The 21,735-nt window shown below is 61.1% G+C and overlaps 1 protein-coding gene across 6 annotated transcripts in view; it reads left to right on the forward strand.

Moving 5' to 3' along the window:
• The window catches only part of EPHB2 (EPH receptor B2), a 159,181-nt gene that overhangs the window by 39,844 nt on the left and 97,602 nt on the right, over positions 1-21,735 (forward strand). For 5 of the 6 annotated variants that reach the window (XM_073601427.1, XM_073601429.1, XM_073601428.1 and 2 more), the window contains exon 2: positions 7,518-7,582. In XM_073601427.1, coding sequence (XP_073457528.1) covers positions 7,518-7,582 — 65 coding nt within the window. Of the gene's footprint in view, positions 1-7,517; positions 7,583-8,993; positions 9,284-21,735 lie in introns of those variants that run through there. The other variant, XM_073601431.1, reaches the window with a different exon arrangement.

A 21,735-nucleotide genomic window follows, 5' to 3' on the forward strand; every position in this document is an offset into this window, starting at 1 on the left:
GGAGGTCAGGATTGGGTTGCCAGGCCCACACTCCAGGAGGTCAGGATTGGGTTGCCAGGCCCGCACTCCAGGAGGTCAGGATTGGGTTGCCAGGCCCGCACTCCAGGAGGTCAGGATTGGGTTGCCAGGCCCACACTCCAGGAGGTCAGGATTGGGTTGCCAGGCCCGCACTCCAGGAGGTCAGGATTGGGTTGCCAGGTCCACACTCTAGGAGGTCAGGATTGGGTTGCCAGGCCCGCACTCCAGGAGGTCAGGATTGGGTTGCCAGGCCCACACTCCAGGAGGTCAGGATTGGGTTGCCAGGCCCACACTCCAGGAGGTCAGGATTGGGTTGCCAGGCCCGCACTCCAGGAGGTCAGGATTGGGTTGCCAGGCCCGCACTCCAGGAGGTCAGGATTGGGTTGCCAGGTCCACACTCTAGGAGGTCAGGATTGGGTTGCCAGGCCCGCACTCCAGGAGGTCAGGATTGGGTTGCCAGGCCCACACTCCAGGAGGTCAGGATTGGGTTGCCAGGCCCACACTCCAGGAGGTCAGGATTGGGTTGCCAGGCCCGCACTCCAGGAGGTCAGGATTGGGTTGCCAGGCCCGCACTCCAGGAGGTCAGGATTGGGTTGCCAGGCCCACACTCCAGGAGGTCAGGATTGGGTTGCCAGGCCCGCACTCCAGGAGGTCAGGATTGGGTTGCCAGGCCCACACTCCAGGAGGTCAGGATTCCCTGTCCACACAGATTTCTGTCTTCCCAATGGACGCAGATTACATCCAGCAGTCATGCCGAGTCTGGCAGAGCTCTAGAGATGGGGATTGGTTTTCTTCATGTCGGAACCATCACAGTGGAGTTTTTCTAAAAGGAAGAAGTGCCCCCTGACCCCCCCTAGATGCCCCCTGGGGTGGCTGTGCTGCTGGAATGACCGCCAGTGCGCTTCCCTCCCCCAGACTCATGAATATTAATGAGGAGCCGTTGCTGATGTAGTAGCATCTTCCAATGAATAATTCATCTCTGTCCCCGGATTGTTCTCTGCGCCGTGACAACCACCAGTAAAACCTCCGATGTTCCTGAATGTTTATGGATTGTCAGCTCCTTGGATAAGCCACCCCTCCCCCCTCTGGGAATCCCATGTGTCGGTCATGGCACTGTGAGGGGATTATATCGCCATTCATTATTGATCTGTATTGATTTTCTGTAAATCCTCCTTGGAAGGTTTCTGAGATAACGAGGTCCGGATTCTGAGAGAAACTGGGAAAACCTCTTCATGTTCCCCAGCATCCCCCCCCTACAGTGGCAATTCTGGGTGTTGGATCATACTTCCCCAGCCCCTCCCACAGTCAGGGTTCTAGGTGTTGGACTATGAGGTGACTCCGATGTGATGGGCGCTCTGCAGGGTGAAGCCTTCCAGCGGGAAGATTGGCGGATGTGACCCAGAATGTGTTCCGTCATGTCTGTACACCCCAGCCATGGTACTGGAGGCTGACAACGCTGCTGATCATTGTGAGGCGTGGCCTAGCGTTGTCACCTGTAACAGGAAGAGCAGCTAACGGTGCATTAGAGTCCCAAAAATTATATGATTAAAGAGGAGCTAAACCTATCTCTGTGAACTGTCACAAGGCATGCTGGGACTGATAACTGTCACAAGTCCCTGTGCTCTCCACTGAACCGTCAGCCTTCCAATGGCTGGTGTCATAGCTGATCACATGTGCAGCACCATGGCAACTGCAGATCACACAGGCCAAGATGGCTGGAGAGGAGGGTTTAGTTCCTGTATACAGCGAGGTGTGATAGCGCATGCTTAGAATGGGAGACTTGGGGTTCACATACTTACCTCAACCCTAAATGAGGCCTCACCATCAGTGAAAGCTTCAGGAACTCCTGCAGCCAATAGGCTTTCCCCTTTTAGCAGTCACATGAGGGAAATTAGATGGGACTGGGTGGGGTGTAGACGGTGGCACGCCTATTGGTAAGGAGGTGGTTGTATGCGATGACTGGTGGGTCCTTCTTCTCTCACCTTACAAGGAATTCAGGAGGGACCCGCCAAACTTTGATCCATGTATGGGCACCCTGGTTGTACAGCCTGTCATATTTTTCCTGATCGATCGGTGCTGTCAGTTATCGCCGGCAACAATGATCAGTGTTTTGTCATGGTGGGGAGTCTCCCGGCAGTCAGAACACAACAGATTAGCGGGAGGATTCCACATCAAATGTGTGGGAGGGGGATGGGATCTTTTCATGAACAATGTATGGGCTGCCTATGTGGGGTAGTGCTGATTGTATGGAGTGGGGGAGCTGGCATTGATTGCCGGTGCTCATATCACTGATTGGCGTAGTCGGTGTGCCGGGGGCTCGATCTGCAAAGGCCTTGTTGGCTTTATGTAAGATCAATCGGGAATGAAGCAACACAAATCCCCCGCCTGTGCCGGGGGCTCTTCTATCTGTCTTGCCCCATGTGGGGTACGGAGGATCAGACGTGACTTGTGTAGGTCAGGCCGCTCTCCGCTGAGCTCTAATGATGCAATTATGGCATTGAAGGCGCCGTTTGTGGTACCATCACTGCTAGTAGCGCCATCGTCTTTTCATCCTCCCGAGACAACCAGCCTCCCGGTGTGTTGGTGCAGCCTCTAATACCCTCATTACCCCCCAGTAGCTTTGGGTTGCTGTGTTTGCTGCATTGCTCTTGTTAGTACATTCTACACATTCCGCATTCTCTGGAAGTTCATAGACACCCTGATCCCGAAACCGCCCAAAATCTCACTCCTCACATCTGCAGCCATACTGCGTGCCAATCACCTTTCATGTGCTGTGTCGGTGGGTAAGCAGTTGGGTAGGACAGACTCCGGTGTGGTGTGTCGGTGAGTCAGTGGTTGGGTAGGACAGACTCTGGTGTGTCGGTGGGTCAGCGGTTGTGTAGGACAGACTCCTGTGGGGTGTGTCAGTGGGTCAGCGGTTGTGTAGGACAGACTCCTGTGGGGTGTGTCGGTGGGTCGGCGGTTGTGTAGGACAGACTCCTGTGGGGTGTGTCAGTGGGTCAGTGGTTGGGTAGGACAGACTCCGGTGTGGTATGTCGGTGGGTAAGCAGTTGGGTAGGACAGACTCTGGTGTGTCGGTGGGTCAGCGGTTGGGTAGGACAGACTCCTGTGGGGTGTGTCGGTGGGTCAGCGGTTGTGTAGGACAGACTCCTGTGGGGTGTGTCAGTGGGTCAGTGGTTGGGTAGGACAGACTCCGGTGTGGTATGTCGGTGGGTAAGCAGTTGGGTAGGACAGACTCTGGTGTGGTATGTCGGTGGGTAAGCAGTTGGGTAGGACAGACTCTGGTGTGTCGGTGGGTCAGCGGTTGTGTAGGACAGACTCCTGTGTGGTGTGTTAGTGGGTCAGTGGTTGGGTAGGACAGACTCTGGTGTGTCGGTGGGTCAGCGGTTGTGTAGGACAGACTCCTGTGTGGTGTGTTAGTGGGTCAGTGGTTGGGTAGGACAGACTCCGGTGTAGTGTGTTGATGGGTCAGTGGTTGGGTAGGACAGACTCCGGTGTGGTGTGTCGTGGGTCAGCGGTTGGGTAGGACAGACTCCGGTGTGGTGTGTCGTGGGTCAGCGGTTGGGTAGGACAGACTCCTGTGTGGTGTTAGTGGTTCAGTGGTTGGGTAGGACAGACTCTGGTGTGGTGTGTTAGTGGGTCAGTGGTTGGGTAGGACAGACTCTGGTGTGGTGTGTTAGTGGGTCAGTGGTTGAGTAGGACAGACTCCGGTGTGGTGTGTTGACGGGTCAGTGGCTGGGTAGGACAGACTCTGGTGTGTCGGTGGGTCAGCGGTTGGGTAGGACAGACTCTGGTGTGGTGTGTTAGTGGGTCAGTGGTTGGGTAGGACAGACTCCGATGTGGTGTGTCGGTGGGTAAGCAGTTGTGTAGGACAGACTCTGGTGTGGTGTGTTGATGGGTCAGTGGTTGGGTAGGACAGACTCCGGTGTGGTGTGTCGTGGGTCAGCGGTTGGGTAGGATAGACTCCTGTGTGGTGTGTTAGTGGTTCAGTGGTTGGGTAGGAGAGACTCTGGTGTGGTGTGTTAGTGGGTCAGTAGTTGGGTAGGACAGACTCTGGTGTGGTGTGTTAGTGGGTCAGTGGTTGGGTAGGACAGACTCCGTGTGGTGTGTTGACGGGTCAGTGGCTGGGTAGGAGAGACTCTGGTGTGTCGGTGGGTCAGCGGTTGGGTAGGACAGACTCTGGTGTGGTGTGTTAGTGGGTCAGTGGTTGGGTAGGACAGACTCCGGTGTGTCAGTGGGTCAGTGGTTGGGTAGGACAGACTCCGGTGTGTCAGTGGGTCAGTGGTTGGGTAGGACAGACTCCGGTGTAGTGTGTTGATGGGTCAGCGGTTGGGTAGGACAGACTCCGGTGTGGTGTGTCGTGGGTCAGCGGTTGGGTAGGACAGACTCCGGTGTGGTGTGTCGTGGGTCAGCGGTTGGGTAGGACAGACTCCTGTGTGGTGTTAGTGGTTCAGTGGTTGGGTAGGACAGACTCTGGTGTGGTGTGTTAGTGGGTCAGTGGTTGGGTAGGACAGACTCTGGTGTGGTGTGTTAGTGGGTCAGTGGTTGAGTAGGACAGACTCCGGTGTGGTGTGTTGACGGGTCAGTGGCTGGGTAGGACAGACTCTGGTGTGTCGGTGGGTCAGCGGTTGGGTAGGACAGACTCTGGTGTGGTGTGTTAGTGGGTCAGCGGTTGGGTAGGACAGACTCCTGTGTGGTGTTAGTGGTTCAGTGGTTGGGTAGGACAGACTCCGTGTGGTGTGTTGACGGGTCAGTGGCTGGGTAGGAGAGACTCTGGTGTGTCGGTGGGTCAGCGGTTGGGTAGGACAGACTCTGGTGTGGTGTGTTAGTGGGTCAGTGGTTGGGTAGGACAGACTCCGGTGTGTCAGTGGGTCAGTGGTTGGGTAGGACAGACTCCGGTGTGTCAGTGGGTCAGTGGTTGGGTAGGACAGACTCCGGTGTAGTGTGTTGATGGGTCAGTGGTTGGGTAGGACAGACTCCGGTGTGGTGTGTCGTGGGTCAGCGGTTGGGTAGGACAGACTCCGGTGTGGTGTGTCGTGGGTCAGCGGTTGGGTAGGACAGACTCCTGTGTGGTGTTAGTGGTTCAGTGGTTGGGTAGGACAGACTCTGGTGTGGTGTGTTAGTGGGTCAGTGGTTGGGTAGGACAGACTCTGGTGTGGTGTGTTAGTGGGTCAGTGGTTGAGTAGGACAGACTCCGGTGTGGTGTGTTGACGGGTCAGTGGCTGGGTAGGACAGACTCTGGTGTGTCGGTGGGTCAGCGGTTGGGTAGGACAGACTCTGGTGTGGTGTGTTAGTGGGTCAGCGGTTGGGTAGGACAGACTCCTGTGTGGTGTTAGTGGTTCAGTGGTTGGGTAGGACAGACTCCGGTGTGGTGTGTCGTGGGTCAGCGGTTGGGTAGGACAGACTCCGGTGTGGTGTGTCGTGGGTCAGCGGTTGGGTAGGACAGACTCCTGTGTGGTGTTAGTGGTTCAGTGGTTGGGTTGGACAGACTCTGGTGTGGTGTGTTAGTGGGTCAGTGGTTGGGTAGGACAGACTCTGGTGTGGTGTGTTAGTGGGTCAGTGGTTGAGTAGGACAGACTCCGGTGTGGTGTGTTGACGGGTCAGTGGCTGGGTAGGACAGACTCTGGTGTGTCGGTGGGTCAGCGGTTGGGTAGGACAGACTCTGGTGTGGTGTGTTAGTGGGTCAGTGGTTGGGTAGGACAGACTCCAATGTGGTGTGTCGGTGGGTAAGCAGTTGTGTAGGACAGACTCTGGTGTGGTGTGTTGATGGGTCAGTGGTTGGGTAGGACAGACACTGGTGTGGTGTGTCGTGGGTCAGCGGTTGGGTAGGATAGACTCCGGTGTAGTGTGTTGATGGGTCAGTGGTTGGGTAGGACAGACTCCGGTGTGGTGTGTCGTGGGTCAGCGGTTGGGTAGGACAGACTCCGGTGTGGTGTGTCGTGGGTCAGCGGTTGGGTAGGACAGACTCCTGTGTGGTGTTAGTGGTTCAGTGGTTGGGTAGGACAGACTCTGGTGTGGTGTGTTAGTGGGTCAGTGGTTGGGTAGGACAGACTCTGGTGTGGTGTGTTAGTGGGTCAGTGGTTGAGTAGGACAGACTCCGGTGTGGTGTGTTGACGGGTCAGTGGCTGGGTAGGACAGACTCTGGTGTGTCGGTGGGTCAGCGGTTGGGTAGGACAGACTCTGGTGTGGTGTGTTAGTGGGTCAGTGGTTGGGTAGGACAGACTCCGATGTGGTGTGTCGGTGGGTAAGCAGTTGTGTAGGACAGACTCTGGTGTGGTGTGTTAGTGGTTGGGTAGGACAGACTCTGGTGTGGTGTGTTAGTGGGTCAGTGGTTGGGTAGGACAGACTCCGTGTGGTGTGTCGGTGGGTAAGCAGTTGTGTAGGACAGACTCTGGTGTGGTGTGTTAGTGGTTGGGTAGGACAGACTCTGGTGTGGTGTGTTAGTGGGTCAGTGGTTGGGTAGGACAGACTCCGTGTGGTGTGTTGACGGGTCAGTGACTGGGTAGGACAGACTCTGGTGTGTCGGTGGGTCAGCGGTTGGGTAGGACAGACTCTGGTGTGTCGGTGGGTCAGCGGTTGGGTAGGACAGACTCCGTGTGGTGTGTTGACGGGTCAGTGACTGGGTAGGACAGACTCTGGTGTGTCGGTGGGTCAGTGGTTGGGTAGGACAGACTCCGGTGTGTCAGTGGGTCAGTGGTTGGGTAGGACAGACTCCGGTGTGTTGGTGGGTCAGCGGTTGGGTAGGACAGACTCCGGTGTGTCGGTGGGTCAGCGGTTGGGTAGGACAGACTCCGGTGTGTCGGTGGGTCAGCGGTTGGGTAGGACAGACTCCGGTGTGTTGGTGGGTCAGCGGTTGGGTAGGACAGACTCCGGTGTGTTGGTGGGTCAGCGGTTGGGTAGGACAGACTCCGGTGTGTTGGTGGGTCAGCGGTTGGGTAGGACAGACTCCGGTGTAGTGTGTTGGTGGGTCAGCGGTTGGGTAGGACAGACTCTGGTGTGTTGGTGGGTCAGCGTTTGGGTTGGACAGACTCCGGTATAGTGTGTTGGTGGGTCAGCGGTTGGGTAGGACAGACTCTGGTGTGGTGTGTCAGTGGGTCAGCGGTTGGGTAGGACAGACTCCGGTGTGGTGTGTTGGTGGGTCAGCGGTTGGGTAGGACAGACTCTGGTGTGTTGGTGGGTCAGCGTTTGGGTAGGACAGACTCTGGTGTGTTGGTGGGTCAGCGTTTGGGTAGGACAGACTCTGGTGTAGTGTGTTGGTGGGTCAGCGGTTGGGTAGGACAGACTCTGGTGTGTTGGTGGGTCAGTGTTTGGGTAGGACAGACTCCGGTGTAGTGTATTGGTGGGTCAGCGGTTGGGTCTCCATTGTATAGGATTTTGTTGTAGAGAGGAGGTAGTGTGTGGTGGTCAGGCTGGGATTGTTGGTCCACCAGAGTGGCTTGGGGCGTCTGTGGTTTGATGACATCGCTGATGATTCTTGTGTTTTTTTTTTTTTTTTTCAGAAACCTTAATGGATTCAACAACGGCAACAGCAGAGCTGGGCTGGACTGTCCATCCGTCCTCCGGGGTGAGTGCGCAGTACTGGTGGGTGGTGCAGGATTGGTCATGAGTGGTGCTGTTGGCCTTAACAAGTCAGTCATGATGCCGGAGTAATGATCTGCGAGTGAAGGGGCTCACAGACCACTGATGACCATTTCCCCGAGTAAGGTGAACCATTGGATGTCTGTGAGGAAATTGTGGACTCCCCTGCACCCAGAACTGGAGGGGTGTGCCACTCAGGGATCGGCCTAAACGGGGGGGGGGGGGGGGGGTCATGTGTCGACCACATGGGGATTGTGCCACGCGGGGGATGTAGAGTGTTGTCCCATGGGTGGGTCAGGTGTCAGTCCCATGGGTGGGTCAGGTGTCAGGCCACATATGGGGGGGGGGGGGTCAGGTGTCAGGCCACATATGGGGGGGGGGTCAGGTGTCGGCCACATATGGGGGGGGGTCAGGTGTCGGCCACATATGGGGGGGGTCAGGTGTCGGCCACATATGGGGGGGGGTCAGGTGTCGGCCACATATGGGGGGGGGGGTCAGGTGTCGGCCACATATGGGGGGGGTCAGGTGTCGGCCACATATGGGGGGGGGGTCAGGTGTCGGCCACATATGGGGGGGGGTCAGGTGTCGGCCACATATGGGGGGGGTCAGGTGTCGGCCACATATGGGGGGGGTCAGGTGTCGGCCACATATGGGGGGGGGTCAGGTGTCGGCCACATATGGGGGGGTCAGGTGTCGGCCACATATGGGGGGGGTCAGGTGTCGGTCACATGGGGGTTGGCCACGCCGGGGGGGGGGTGTCAGGTGAACATGGCCAGGTCTTCCTCAGATTGTCAATCGATTGGCGGCCTGTGCGGTAGGACGCCCCCCTCCCCTGGCACAGATTGATGGAGAGGAGTCTGCAGAACAGGCAATTTTTTTGGTGAAAAGAATCCAGAAAAATGAAGACGTTTCTTTCTATTTCACACGGCGAGGCTGACGAGCACGTTTCCCCCTCCCCCCCGCCGTGCGGCTGGACGCCGGCCAAGGCCTCTTTTTTGACACAATCGCTGAAACTTAGTTGGCATAAGAAAAGATTCCGTCAAGAAAAGAGAGATTAAAATCTGTCAGACAAAACACCCCTCCCCCCGCGCCTCCCCCCATCTCCCTGTACATGGGGCGGCCGGCTCAGGCCCGGCTCTCCCTCCTTTGATCAATGGAGGGCGATTGTAAGGAGTGATTGGTGGTGAATGGCGAAGGTTATGGGGGCAATCCTCCTCCCCTGGTGGGGCCCCCCCGGTGTCAGCCATGTTGTTCTGTCCCCCGTCTACTAATGAGGCCGATGCGAGGACGTGGCATGTTAATGAGGGGGAAGGAGAAAGGCAGAGTCCTAATTAAGCTGCAGAGAGGGGGGGTGGGGGGGGGGTGAGCGGCACATTTCGGGGATTAGCGGCTGCAATGCGTTGTGGTGTCACCGACTGACAATGAGGGAACGGGCCGTCGTCATCGCAGGAGGACGGTTTCCATGGAGACGGGGCTGGCAGTGTGAAGCCCCCCGATTACTGCCATTGTTGGTGGGGGGAGGGGAGCGTCTTCCGCTGAGAGATAGCGATGCTCAATACGGCCATGGACCACGCGTTACGCCGTGTCACCGGGCCCTGTGATTGGCCAGTCAGGGTGAAGACATATCAATCGGTATCTGGGGGCCGGGCCCCGGCCTGAGCAATGCTGTTCCATATTTTCAGGATGGGTGAGGGGGTCACCACTCAGTACAGATCTCACCCCTCCCCCTTGTGATGTCCTCTTCTGCAGGCCAGGCGTGCAGGATGTCCTGATATGTGCCGGTTTCTTTATATTGTGGCATATAGTGGATGCCCTTCTCCCCGGAGGACATACATGAACTCTGATCTGCAGAGTGAATGCAATTTCTGGGCTTCCAACCAACATCTCCCTCATCTGCTCCCGTCAGCGCTGCGCTCCCACTCCCGTCTGTGCTGCGCTCTCGTCTGCTCTCGTCTGTGCTCTCGTCTGCGCTCCCGTCTGCGCTGCGCTCTCGTCTGTGCTCCTGTTTAAGTTGCGCTCCTGTCTGTGCTGCGCTCCCGTCTGCGCTGTGCTCTCGTCTGTGCTCCCGTCTGCGCTGTGCTCTCGTCTGTGCTCCCGTCTGCGCTGTGCTCTCGTCTGTGCTCCCGTCTGTGCTGCGCTCTCGTCTGCGCTCTCGTCTGCGCTCTCGTCTGCGCTGCGCTCTCGTCTGTGCTCCTGTTTATGTTGCGCTCCTGTCTGTGCTGCGCTCCCGTCTGCGCTGTGCTCTCGTCTGCGCTCCCGTCTGTGCTGCGCTCCCGTCTGTGCTGCGCTCCCGTCTGTGCTGCGCTCCCGTCTGTGCTGCGCTCCCGTCTGTGCTGCGCTCCCGTCTGTGCTGCGCTCTCGTCTGTGCTCCCGTCTGTGCTGTGCTCTCGTCTGTGCTGCGCTCCCGTCTGCGCTGCGCTCTCGTCTGTGCTCCCGTCTGCGCTGTGCTCTCGTCTGTGCTCCCGTTTATGTTGCGCTCCCGTCTGTGCTGCGCTCCCGTCTGCGCTGCACTCCCGCTCCTGTGTGCGCTGCGGTCCTGCTCCCGTCTGTGCTCTCGTCTGTGCTGCACTCCCGCTCCCGTCTGCGCTGCGCTCTCGTCTGCGCTGCGCTCCCGCTCCCGTCTGCGCTGCGCTCTCGTCTGCGCTGCGCTCCCGCTCCCGTCTGCGCTGCGCTCTCGTCTGCGCTGCGCTCCCGCTCCCGTCTGCGCTGCGCTCCCGTCTGCGCTGTGCTCCCGTGTGCGCTGCGGTCCTGCTCCCTTCTGTGCTCCTGTCTGCACTCCTGTCTGCGATGTGCTCTCGTCTGCGCTGCACTCCCGCTCCCGTCTACACTGTGCTCTCGTCTGTGCTGCGCTCCCGTCTGTGTTCCCCCTTTTTCCGTCTGTGCTGCGCTCTCGTCTGTGCTTCCGTCTGCGCTGCGGTCCTGCTCCCGTCTGTGCTCCCGTCTGCGCTGCACTCCCGCTCCCGTCTGCGCTGCACTCCCGCTCCCGTCTGCGCTGCGGTCCCGCTCCCGTCTGCGCTGCGGTCCTGCTCCCGTCTGTGCTCCCGTCTGCGCTGCACTCCCGCTCCCGTCTGTGCTCCCGTCTGCGCTGCACTCCCGCTCCCGTCTGCGCTGCGCTCCCGTCTACGCTGCACTCCCACTCCCGCTTGTGCTCCCGTCTGTGCTCCCGTCTGTGCTCCTGTCTGTGCTGCACTCCCGTCTGTGCTCCTGTCTGTGCTGCACTCCCGTCTGTGCTCCCGTCTGTGCTGCACTCCCGTCTGTGCTCCCGTCTGTGCTGCACTCCCGTCTGTGCTCCCGTCTGTGCTGCACTCCCGTCTGTACTCCCGTCTGTGCTCCCGTCTGTGCCGCACTCCTGCTCATGCCTGCGCTGGTCTCCCGTCTGTGCTCCCATCTGCGCTGCGCTCCTGTCTGCGCTGCGCTCCTTTTCCTGTCTGCGCTCCTGTCTGTGCTGTGCTCCTGTTCCCGTCTGTGCTCCCGTCTGCGCTGCACTCCCGCTCCGGTCTGTGCTGCGCTCCCGTCTGCGCAGCCCTCCCGCCTGCGCTCCCGTCTGTGCTGCGCTCCCGCTTCCGTCTATGCTACGCTCCCGTCTGCGCTGCGGTCCCGTCTGCGCTGCGGTCCTGCTCGCGTCTGTGCTCCTGTCTACGCTGCGCTCCCGTCTGTGCTACACTCCCGTCTGCGCTGCGGTCCCGTCTGCGCTGCGGTCCCGCTCGCGTCTGTGCTCCTGTCTGCGCTGCGGTCCTGCTCCCATCTGCGCTCTCGTCTGCGCTGGGCTCCCACTCCCGTCTGTGCTGCGCTCTCGTCTGCGCTGCGCTCCCACTCCCTTCTGTGCTGCGCTCTCGTCTGCGCTCTCGTCTGTGCTCCCGTCTGCGCTGCGCTCTCGTCTGTGCTCCCGTCTGCGCTGCGCTCTCGTCTGTGCTCCCGTCTGCGCTGCGCTCTCGTCTGTGCTCCCGTCTGCGCTGTGCTCTCGTCTGTGCTCCCGTCTGCGCTGTGCTCTCGTCTGTGCTCCCGTCTGCGCTGCGCTCCCACTCCCGTCTGTGCTGCGCTCTCGTCTGCGCTTCCGTCTGCGATGTGCTCTCGTCTGTGCTCCCGTTTATGTTGCGCTCCCGTCTGTGCTGCGCTCCCGTCTGCGCTGCGCTCTCGTCTGTGCTCCCGTCTGTGCTGCGCTCCCCCTTTTTACGTCTGTGCTGCGCTCTCGTCTGTGCTTCCGTCTGCGCTGTGCTCTCGTCTGTGCTCCCGTTTATGTTGCGCTCCCATCTGCGCTGCGCTCCCGTCTGCGCTGCGCTCTCGTCTGTGCTCCCGTTTATGTTGCGCTCCCGTCTGCGCTGCGCTGCGCTCTCGTCTGTGCTGCACTCCCGCTCCCGTCTGCGCTGCGCTCCCGTTTGCGCTGTGCTCTTGTCTGCGCTGCACTCCCACTCCCGTCTGCGCTGCGCTCCTGTGTGCGCTGCGGTCCTGCTCCCGTCTGCGCTGCGCTCCCATCTGCGCTGCGCGCTCGTCTGCGCTGCGCTCTCGTCTGTGCTGCACTCCCGCTCCCGTCTGTGCTGCGCTCCCGTCTGCGCTGTGCTCTCGTCTGCGCTGCACTCCCGCTCCCGTCTGCGCTGCGCTCCTGCTCCTGTCTGCACTGCGCTCTCGTCTGTGCTGCGGTCCCGCTCCTGTCTGCGCTGAGGTCCCGTCTGCACTGCGGTCCTGCTCGCGTCTGTGCTCCTGTCTGCGCTGCGCTCCCGCCTGTGCTACGCTCCCGCTCCTGTCTGCGCTGCGCTCCCACTCCCGTCTGTGCTGCGCTCTCATCTGCGCTGCGCTCCCACTCCCTTCTGTGCTGCGCTCTCATCTGTGCTCCCGTCTGCGCTGCGCTCCCACTCCCGTCTGCGCTGCGCTCTCGTCTGCGCTCCCGTCTGCGCTGCGCTCCCGTCTGCGCTGTGCTCCCGTTTATGTTGCGCTCCCGTCTGCGCTGCGCTCTCGTCTGTGCTGCACCCCCGCTCCCGTCTGTGCTGCGCTCCCATCTGCGCTGTGCTCTCGTCTGCGCTGCACTCCCTCTCCCGTCTGCGCTGCGCTCCTGTGTGCGCTGCGGTCCTGCTCCCGTCTGCGCTGCGCTCCCATCTGCGCTGCGCGCTCGTCTGTGCTGCGCTCTCGTCTGTGCTGCGCTCCCGTCTGCGCTGTGCTCTCGTCTGCGCTGCACTCCCGCTCCCGTCTGCGCTGCGCTCCTGCTCCCGTCTGCACTGCGCTCTCGTCTGTGCTGCGGTCCCACTCCTGTCTGCGCTGAGGTCCCGTCTGCACTGCGGTCCTGCTCGCGTCTGTGCTCCTGTCTGCGCTGCGCTCCCGCCTGTGCTACGCTCCCGTCTGCGCTGCGGTTCTGCTCGCGTCTGTGCTCCCGTCTGCGCTACGGTCCTGCTCCCGTCTGCGCTGCGGTCCTGCTCCTGTCTGCGCTGCGGTCCTGCTCCCGTCTGCGCTGCGGCCCTGCTCCCATCTGCGCTGCAGTCCTGCTCCCGCTCCCGTCTGTGCTGCGGTCCTGCTCGCGCCTGTGCTCCCGTCTGCGCTACGGTCCTGCTTCCATCTGTGCTCCCGTCTGTGCTGCGGTCCTGCTCCCGTCTGTGCTGCGGTCCTGCTCCCGTCTATGCTCCCTTCTGCGCTGCGGTCCTGCTCCCGTCTGCGCTGCGGTCCTGCTCCCGTCTGTGCTCCCGTCTGCGATGCGGTCCTGCTCCTCTCTGCGCTCCCGTGTGAGCTGCGCTCCCGCTCCCGTCTGTGCTCCCGTCTGCACTGCACTCCCGCTCCCGTCTGCACTGCGCTCTCGTCTGTGCTCCCGTTTATGTTGCGCTCCCGTCTGCGCTGCGCTCTCGTCTGTGCTGCACTCCCGCTCCCGTCTGTGCTGCGCTCCCGTCTGCGCTGTGCTCTCGTCTGCGCTGCACTCCCGCTCCCGTCTGCGCTGCGCTCCTGTGTGCGCTGCGGTCCTGCTCCCGTCTGCGCTCCCGTCTGTGCTGCGCTCCCATCTGCGCTGCGCGCTCGTCTGCGCTGCGCGCTCGTCTGCGCTGCGCTCTCGTCTGTGCTGCGCTCCCGTCTGCGCTGTGCTCTCGTCTGCGCTGCACTCCCGCTCCCGTCTGCGCTGCGCTCCTGCTCCCGTCTGCACTGCGCTCTAGTCTGTGCTGCGGTCCCGCTCCCGTCTGCGCTGCGGTCCCGCTCCCGTCTGCGCTGAGGTCCCGTCTGCACTGCGGTCCTGCTCGCGTCTGTGCTCCTGTCTGCGCTGCGCTCCCGCTCCCTCCTGTGCTACGCTCCCGCTCCCGTCTGCGATGCGGTCCTGCTCGCGTCTGTGCTCCCGTCTGCGCTGCGGTCCTGCTCCCGTCTGCGCTGCGGTCCTGCTCCCGTCTGCGCTGCAGTCCTGCTCCCGCTCCCGTCTGTGCTGCGTTCCTGCTCGCGTCTGTGCTCCCGTCTGCGCTACGGTCCTGCTTCCGTCTGTGCTGCGGTCCTGCTCCCGTCTGTGCTGCGGTCCTGCTCCCGTCTGTGCTCCCTTCTGCGCTGCGGTCCTGCTCCCGTCTGTGCTCCCATCTGCGCTGCGGTCCTGCTCCCGTCTGCGATGCGGTCCTGCTCCTCTCTGCGCTCCCGTCTGAGCTGCGCTCCCGCTCGTGCTCCCGCTCCCGTCTGTGCTCCCGTCTGCACTGCACTCCCGCTCCCGTCTGCGCCGCACTCCAGCTCCCGTCTGCGCTCCCGCTCATGCTACCACCTGCGCTGGTCTTCTGTCTGTGCTCCCATCTGCGCTGCGCTCCCATCTGCGCTCCTGTCTGCGCTGCGCTCCTGCTCCCGTCTGCGCTCCTGCTCCCGTCTGTGCTGCACTCCCGCCTGTGCTCCTGTCTGTGCTGCGCTCCTGCTCCCACCTGTGCTGCGCTCGTGCTCCCACCTGTGCTGCGCTCGTGCTCCCGCCTGTGCTCGTGCTCCCGCCTGCGCTCGTGCTCCCGTCTGTGCTGCGCTCCCGTCTGCACTGCGGTCCTGCTCCCGTCTGTGCTACGCTCCCATCTGCGCTGCGGTCCTGCTCCCGTTTGCGCTGCGTTCCTGCTCCCATCTGCGCTCCCGTCTGCGCTGCGGTCCTGCTCCCGTCTGCGCTCCCGTCAGCACTGCACTCCCGCTCCCGTCTGTGCTGCGCTCCCGTCTGTGCTCCTGTCTGCGCTCCCGTCTGCGCCGCACTCCCGCTCCCGTCTGCGCTCCCGCTCATGCTCCCGCCTGCGCTGGTCTTCTGTCTGTGCTCCCATCTGCACTGTGCTCCCGCTCCCGTCTGTGCTCCCGCCTGTGCTCCTGTCTGCGCTCCTGCTCCCGTCTGTGCTGCACTCCCACCTGTGCTCCCGTCTGTGCTGCGCTCCTGCTCCCGTCTGTGCTGCGCTCCTGCTCCCGTCTGTGCTGCGCTCCTGCTCCCGTCTGTGCTGCGCTCCTGCTCCCGTCTGTGCTGCGCTCCTGCTCCCGTCTGTGCTGCGCTCCTGCTCCCGTCTGTGCTGCGCTCCTGCTCCCGTCTGTGCTGCGCTCCTGCTCCCGTCTGTGCTGCGCTCCTGCTCCCGTCTGCGCTCCCGCTCCCGTCTGCGCTTGCCACCCGCTCCCGTCTGCGCTTGCCACCCGCTCCCGTCTGCGCTTGCCACCCGCTCCCGTCTGCGCTTGCCACCCGCTCCCGTCTGCGCTTGCCACCCGCTCCCGTCTGCGCTTGCCACCCGCTCCCGTCTGCGCTTGCCACCCGCTCCCGTCTGCGCTTGCCACCCGCTCCCGTCTGCGCTTGCCACCCGCTCCCGTCAGTGCTGTGCTCCCGTCAGTGCTGCGCTCCCGTCAGTGCTGCGCTCCCGTCAGTGCTGCGCTCCCGTCTGTGTTCCTGTCTGTGCTGCACTCCCGCTCCCGTCTGCACTCCCATCTGTGCTGCGCTACCGTCTGCGCTCCCGTTTGCGCTGCGCTTCCATCTGCGCTTCCGTCTGTGCTCCTGTCTTCACTCCCGCTCCCGTCCGTCTGGAGGGGGTGATGCTCTGCAGTGGTCTATATTAAAAGGGGCATGGTGTTCTGTATGATGTGGGGGCGATGCTCTGTGGTATTCTGTGTGAACGGGGGGGAGCTCTGCGGTGTTGTATGAATGGGGGGGGGGTTGATGCTCTGCAGTGTTGTATGAACGGGGAGGGGCGATGCTCTGCAGTGTTGTGTGAATGGGGGGGGAAGCTCTGCAGAGTTGTGTGAACGGGGGGGCGATGCTCTGCAGAGTTGTGTGAACGGGGGGGGCGATGCTCTGCAGAGTTGTGTGAACGGGGGGGCGATGCTCTGCAGAGTTGTGTGAACGGGGGGGCGATGCTCTGCAGAGTTGTGTGAACGGGGGGGTGATGCTCTCCGGTGTTGTGTGAACGGGGGGGTGATGCTCTGCGGTGTTGTGTGAACGGGGGGGGGGGGGGCGATGCTCTGCGGTGTTGTGTGAACGGGGGGCGATGCTCTGCGGTGTTGTGTGAACGGGGGGGGGGCGATGCTCTGCGGTGTTGTGTGAACGGGGGGGGGGCGATGCTCTGCGGTGTTGTGTGAACGGGGGGCGATGCTCTGCGGTGTTGTGTGAACGGGGGGGCGATGCTCTGCAGAGTTGTGTGAACGGGGGGTGATGCTCTGCGGTGTTGTGTGAACGGGGGGGGGGGGCGATGCTCTGCGGTGTTGTGTGAACGGGGGGGGGGGGGGGCGATGCTCTGCGGTGTTGTGTGAACGGGGGGGGGGCGATGCTCTGCGGTGTTGTGTGAACAGGGGGCGATGCTCTGCAGTGTTGTGTGAACGGGGGGCGCGATGCTCTGCATAGAGAGGATGTAATACTCTGCTGGTGGAGAATTGTTAGATGAGCAGAGGAGGAACGCTCTGCAGACACAGGAGCGATGTTTTGCATGGTAAGGGGCGTGGTCTGGCAGTCATGGGCGGAGCTCACAGGAGGAGTTGTCATTTCAGAGTGGAGAGTGATACACATAAAGGGCAATAAGAGAAAACCTGGAGATTGACTCCGCCCAGCACATCCGTTACCATGGTAAGGGGCGGGGCATTTCCCGTTTTCAGCAGAGCGAATCATTGGTGGTATTCTGATAGGGAAGAGTGGGGCGGTTGGTCGGGGTGGGGGTGGGGAGATATTTGGGGTGTCCCCGTAGTCACGCTGTGTTCTCTTCTCTTGGCGCAGTGGGAAGAGTGGGGCGGTGGGTGGGGGTGGGGTGATATTTGGGGTGTCCCCGTAGTCACGCTGTGTTCTCTTCTCTTGGCGCAGTGGGAAGAGTGGGGCGGTTGGTGGGGGTGGGGAGATATTTGGGGTGTCCCCGTAGTCACACTGTGTTCTCTTCTCTTGGCGCAGTGGGAAGAGTGGGGCGGTTGGTCGGGGTGGGGTGATATTTGGGGTGTCCCCGTAGTCACGCTGTGTTCTCTTCTCTTGGCGCAGTGGGAAGAGTGGGGCGGTTGGTCGGGGTGGGGGTGGGTTGATATTTGGGGTGTCCCCGTAGTCACGCTGTGTTCTCTTCTCTTGGTGTAGTGGGAAGAGTGGGGCGGTTGGTGGGGGTGGGGTGATATTTGGGGTGTCCCCGTAGTCACGCTGTGTTCTCTTCTCTTGGCGCAGTGGGAAGAGTGGGGCGGTGGGTGGGGGTGGGGAGATATTTGGGGTGTCCCCGTAGTCACGCTGTGTTCTCTTCTCTTGGTGTAGTGGGAAGAGTGGGGCGGTTGGTGGGGGTGGGGTGATATTTGGGGTGTCCCCGTAGTCACGCTGTGTTCTCTTCTCTTGGTGTAGTGGGAAGAGTGGGGCGGTGGGTGGGGGTGGGGAGATATTTGGGGTGTCCCCGTAGTCACGCTGTGTTCTCTTCTCTTGGTGTAGTGGGAAGAGTGGGGCGGTGGGTGGGGGTGGGGTGATATTTGGGGTGTCCCCGTAGTCACGCTGTGTTCTCTTCTCTTGGCGCAGTGGGAAGAGTGGGGCGGTTGGTGGGGGTGGGGTGATATTTGGGGTGTCCCCGTAGTCACGCTGTGTTCTCTTCTCTTGGCGCAGTGGGAAGAGTGGGGCGGTGGGTGGGGGTGGGGAGATATTTGGGGTGTCCCCGTAGTCACGCTGTGTTCTCTTCTCTTGGCGCAGTGGGAAGAGTGGGGCGGTGGGTGGGGGTGGGGTGATATTTGGGGTGTCCCCGTAGTCACGCTGTGTTCTCTTCTCTTGGCGCAGTGGGAAGAGTGGGGCGGTGGGTGGGGGTGGGGTGATATTTGGGGTGTCCCCGTAGTCACGCTGTGTTCTCTTCTCTTGGCGCAGTGGGAAGAGTGGGGCGGTTGGTCGGGGTGGGGGTGGGGTGATATTTGGGGTGTCCCCGTAGTCACGCTGTGTTCTCTTCTCTTGGTGTAGTGGGAAGAGTGGGGCGGTTGGTGGGGGTGGGGTGATATTTGGGGTGTCCCCGTAGTCACGCTGTGTTCTCTTCTCTTGGCGCAGTGGGAAGAGTGGGGCGGTTGGTGGGGGTGGGGTGATATTTGGGGTGTCCCCGTAGTCACACTGTGTTCTCTTCTCTTGGTGTAGTGGGAAGAGTGGGGCGGTGGGTGGGGGTGGGGAGATATTTGGGGTGTCCCCGTAGTCACGCTGTGTTCTCTTCTCTTGGTGTAGTGGGAAGAGTGGGGCGGTTGGTGGGGGTGGGGAGATATTTGGGGTGTCCCCGTAGTCACGCTGTGTTCTCTTCTCTTGGTGTAGTGGGAAGAGTGGGGCGGTGGGTGGGGGTGGGGAGATATTTGGGGTGTCCCCGTAGTCACGCTGTGTTCTCTTCTCTTGGTGTAGTGGGAAGAGTGGGGCGGTTGGTTGGGGTGGGGGTGGGGTGATATTTGGGGTGTCCCCGTAGTCACGCTGTGTTCTCTTCTCTTGGTGTAGTGGGAAGAGTGGGGCGGTTGGTCGGGGTGGGGGTGGGGTGATATTTGGGGTGTCCCCGTAGTCACGCTGTGTTCTCTTCTCTTGGTGTAGTGGGAAGAGTGGGGCGGTTGGTGGGGGTGGGGTGATATTTGGGGTGTCCCCGTAGTCACGCTGTGTTCTCTCCTCTTGGTGTAGTGGGAAGAGTGGGGCGGTTGGTGGGGGTGGGGAGATATTTGGGGTGTCCCCGTAGTCACGCTGTGTTCTCTTCTCTTGGCGCAGTGGGAAGAGTGGGGCGGTGGGTGGGGGTGGGGAGATATTTGGGGTGTCCCCGTAGTCACACTGTGTTCTCTTCTCTTGGCGCAGTGGGAAGAGTGGGGCGGTTGGTCGGGGTGGGGGGGGGGTGATATTTGGGGTGTCCCCGTAGTCACGCTGTGTTCTCTTCTCTTGGTGTAGTGGGAAGAGTGGGGCGGTGGGTGGGGGTGGGGAGATATTTGGGGTGTCCCCGTAGTCACACTGTGTTCTCTTCTCTTGGCGCAGTGGGAAGAGTGGGGCGGTTGGTCGGGGTGGGGGGGGGGTGATATTTGGGGTGTCCCCGTAGTCACACTGTGTTCTCTTCTCTTGGTGTAGTGGGAAGAGTGGGGCGGTGGGTGGGGGTGGGGTGATATTTGGGGTGTCCCCGTAGTCACGCTGTGTTCTCTTCTCTTGGTGTAGTGGGAAGAGTGGGGCGGTTGGTGGGGGTGGGGTGATATTTGGGGTGTCCCCGTAGTCACGCTGTGTTCTCTTCTCTTGGCGCAGTGGGAAGAGTGGGGCGGTTGGTGGGGGTGGGGTGATATTTGGGGTGTCCCCGTAGTCACGCTGTGTTCTCTTCTCTTGGTGTAGTGGGAAGAGTGGGGCGGTTGGTGGGGGTGGGGTGATATTTGGGGTGTCCCCGTAGTCACGCTGTGTTCTCTTCTCTTGGTGTAGTGGGAAGAGTGGGGCGGTTGGTGGGGGTGGGGTGATATTTGGGGTGTCCCCGTAGTCACGCTGTGTTCTCTTCTCTTGGTGTAGTGGGAAGAGTGGGGCGGTTGGTGGGGGTGGGGTGATATTTGGGGTGTCCCCGTAGTCACGCTGTGTTCTCTTCTCTTGGCGCAGTGGGAAGAGTGGGGCGGTGGGTGGGGGTGGGGAGATATTTGGGGTGTCCCCGTAGTCACGCTGTGTTCTCTTCTCTTGGCGCAGTGGGAAGAGTGGGGCGGTTGGTCGGGGTGGGGGTGGGGGGATATTTGGGGTGTCCCCGTAGTCACGCTGTGTTCTCTTCTCTTGGCGCAGTGGGAAGAGTGGGGCGGTTGGTCGGGGTGGGGGTGGGGAGATATTTGGGGTGTCCCCGTAGTCACGCTGTGTTCTCTTCTCTTGGTGCAGTGGGAAGAGTGGGGCGGTTGGTCGGGGTGGGGGTGGGGTGATATTTGGGGTGTCCCCGTAGTCACGCTGTGTTCTCTTCTCTTGGTGCAGTGGGAAGAGTGGGGCGGTTGGTGGGGGTGGGGTGATATTTGGGGTGTCCCCGTAGTCACGCTGTGTTCTCTTCTCTTGGTGTAGTGGGAAGAGTGGGGCGGTGGGTGGGGGTGGGGTGATATTTGGGGTGTCCCCGTAGTCACGCTGTGTTCTCTTCTCTTGGCGCAGTGGGAAGAGTGGGGCGGTTGGTGGGGGTGGGGAGATATTTGGGGTGTCCCCGTAGTCACGCTGTGTTCTCTTCTCTTGGTGTAGTGGGAAGAGTGGGGCGGTTGGTCGGGGTGGGGGTGGGGAGATATTTGGGGTGTCCCCGTAGTCACGCTGTGTTCTCTTCTCTTGGCGCAGTGGGAAGAGTGGGGCGGTTGGTGGGGGTGGGGTGATATTTGGGGTGTCCCCGTAGTCACGCTGTGTTCTCTTCTCTTGGTGTAGTGGGAAGAGTGGGGCGGTTGGTGGGGGTGGGGAGATATTTGGGGTGTCCCCGTAGTCACGCTGTGTTCTCTTCTCTTGGTGTAGTGGGAAGAGTGGGGCGGTTGGTGGGGGTGGGGAGATATTTGGGGTGTCCCCGTAGTCACGCTGTGTTCTCCTCTTCTCTTGGTGTAGTGGGAAGAGTGGGGCGGTGGGTGGGGGTGGGGAGATATTTGGGGTGTCCCCGTAGTCACGCTGTGTTCTCTTCTCTTGGTGCAGTGGGAAGAGTGGGGTGGTTGGTGGGGGTGGGCAGATATTTGGGGTGTCCCCGTAGTCACGCTGTGTTCTCTTCTCTTGGTGTAGTGGGAAGAGTGGGGCGGTTGGTCGGGGTGGGGGTGGGGAGATATTTGGGGTGTCCCCGTAGTCACGCTGTGTTCTCTTCTCTTGGTGTAGTGGGAAGAGTGGGGCGGTTGGTGGGGGTGGGGTGATATTTGGGGTGTCCCCGTAGTCACGCTGTGTTCTCCTCTTCTCTTGGTGTAGTGGGAAGAGTGGGGCGGTTGGTGGGGGTGGGGTGATATTTGGGGTGTCCCCGTAGTCACGCTGTGTTCTCTTCTCTTGGTGTAGTGGGAAGAGTGGGGCGGTGGGTGGGGGTGGGGAGATATTTGGGGTGTCCCCGTAGTCACGCTGTGTTCTCTTCTCTTGGTGTAGTGGGAAGAGTGGGGCGGTTGGTCGGGGTGGGGGTGGGTTGATATTTGGGGTGTCCCCGTAGTCACGCTGTGTTCTCTTCTCTTGGTGTAGTGGGAAGAGTGGGGCGGTTGGTCGGGGTGGGGGTGGGGAGATATTTGGGGTGTCCCCGTAGTCACGCTGTGTTCTCTTCTCTTGGTGTAGTGGGAAGAGTGGGGCGGTTGGTGGGGGTGGGGTGATATTTGGGGTGTCCCCGTAGTCACGCTGTGTTCTCTTCTCTTGGCGCAGTGGGAAGAGTGGGGCGGTGGGTGGGGGTGGGGAGATATTTGGGGTGTCCCCGTAGTCACGCTGTGTTCTCTTCTCTTGGTGTAGTGGGAAGAGTGGGGCGGTTGGTGGGGGTGGGGTGATATTTGGGGTGTCCCCGTAGTCACGCTGTGTTCTCTTCTCTTGGTGTAGTGGGAAGAGTGGGGCGGTGGGTGGGGGTGGGGAGATATTTGGGGTGTCCCCGTAGTCACGCTGTGTTCTCTTCTCTTGGTGTAGTGGGAAGAGTGGGGCGGTTGGTCGGGGTGGGGGTGGGGTGATATTTGGGGTGTCCCCGTAGTCACGCTGTGTTCTCTTCTCTTGGCGCAGTGGGAAGAGTGGGGCGGTGGGTGGGGGTGGGGAGATATTTGGGGTGTCCCCGTAGTCACACTGTGTTCTCTTCTCTTGGTGTAGTGGGAAGAGTGGGGCGGTTGGTCGGGGTGGGG

Source organism: Aquarana catesbeiana, linkage group LG10 (assembly GCF_042186555.1).
Source record: "Aquarana catesbeiana isolate 2022-GZ linkage group LG10, ASM4218655v1, whole genome shotgun sequence".
NCBI classification, from domain to species: Eukaryota; Metazoa; Chordata; class Amphibia; order Anura; family Ranidae; genus Aquarana; species Aquarana catesbeiana.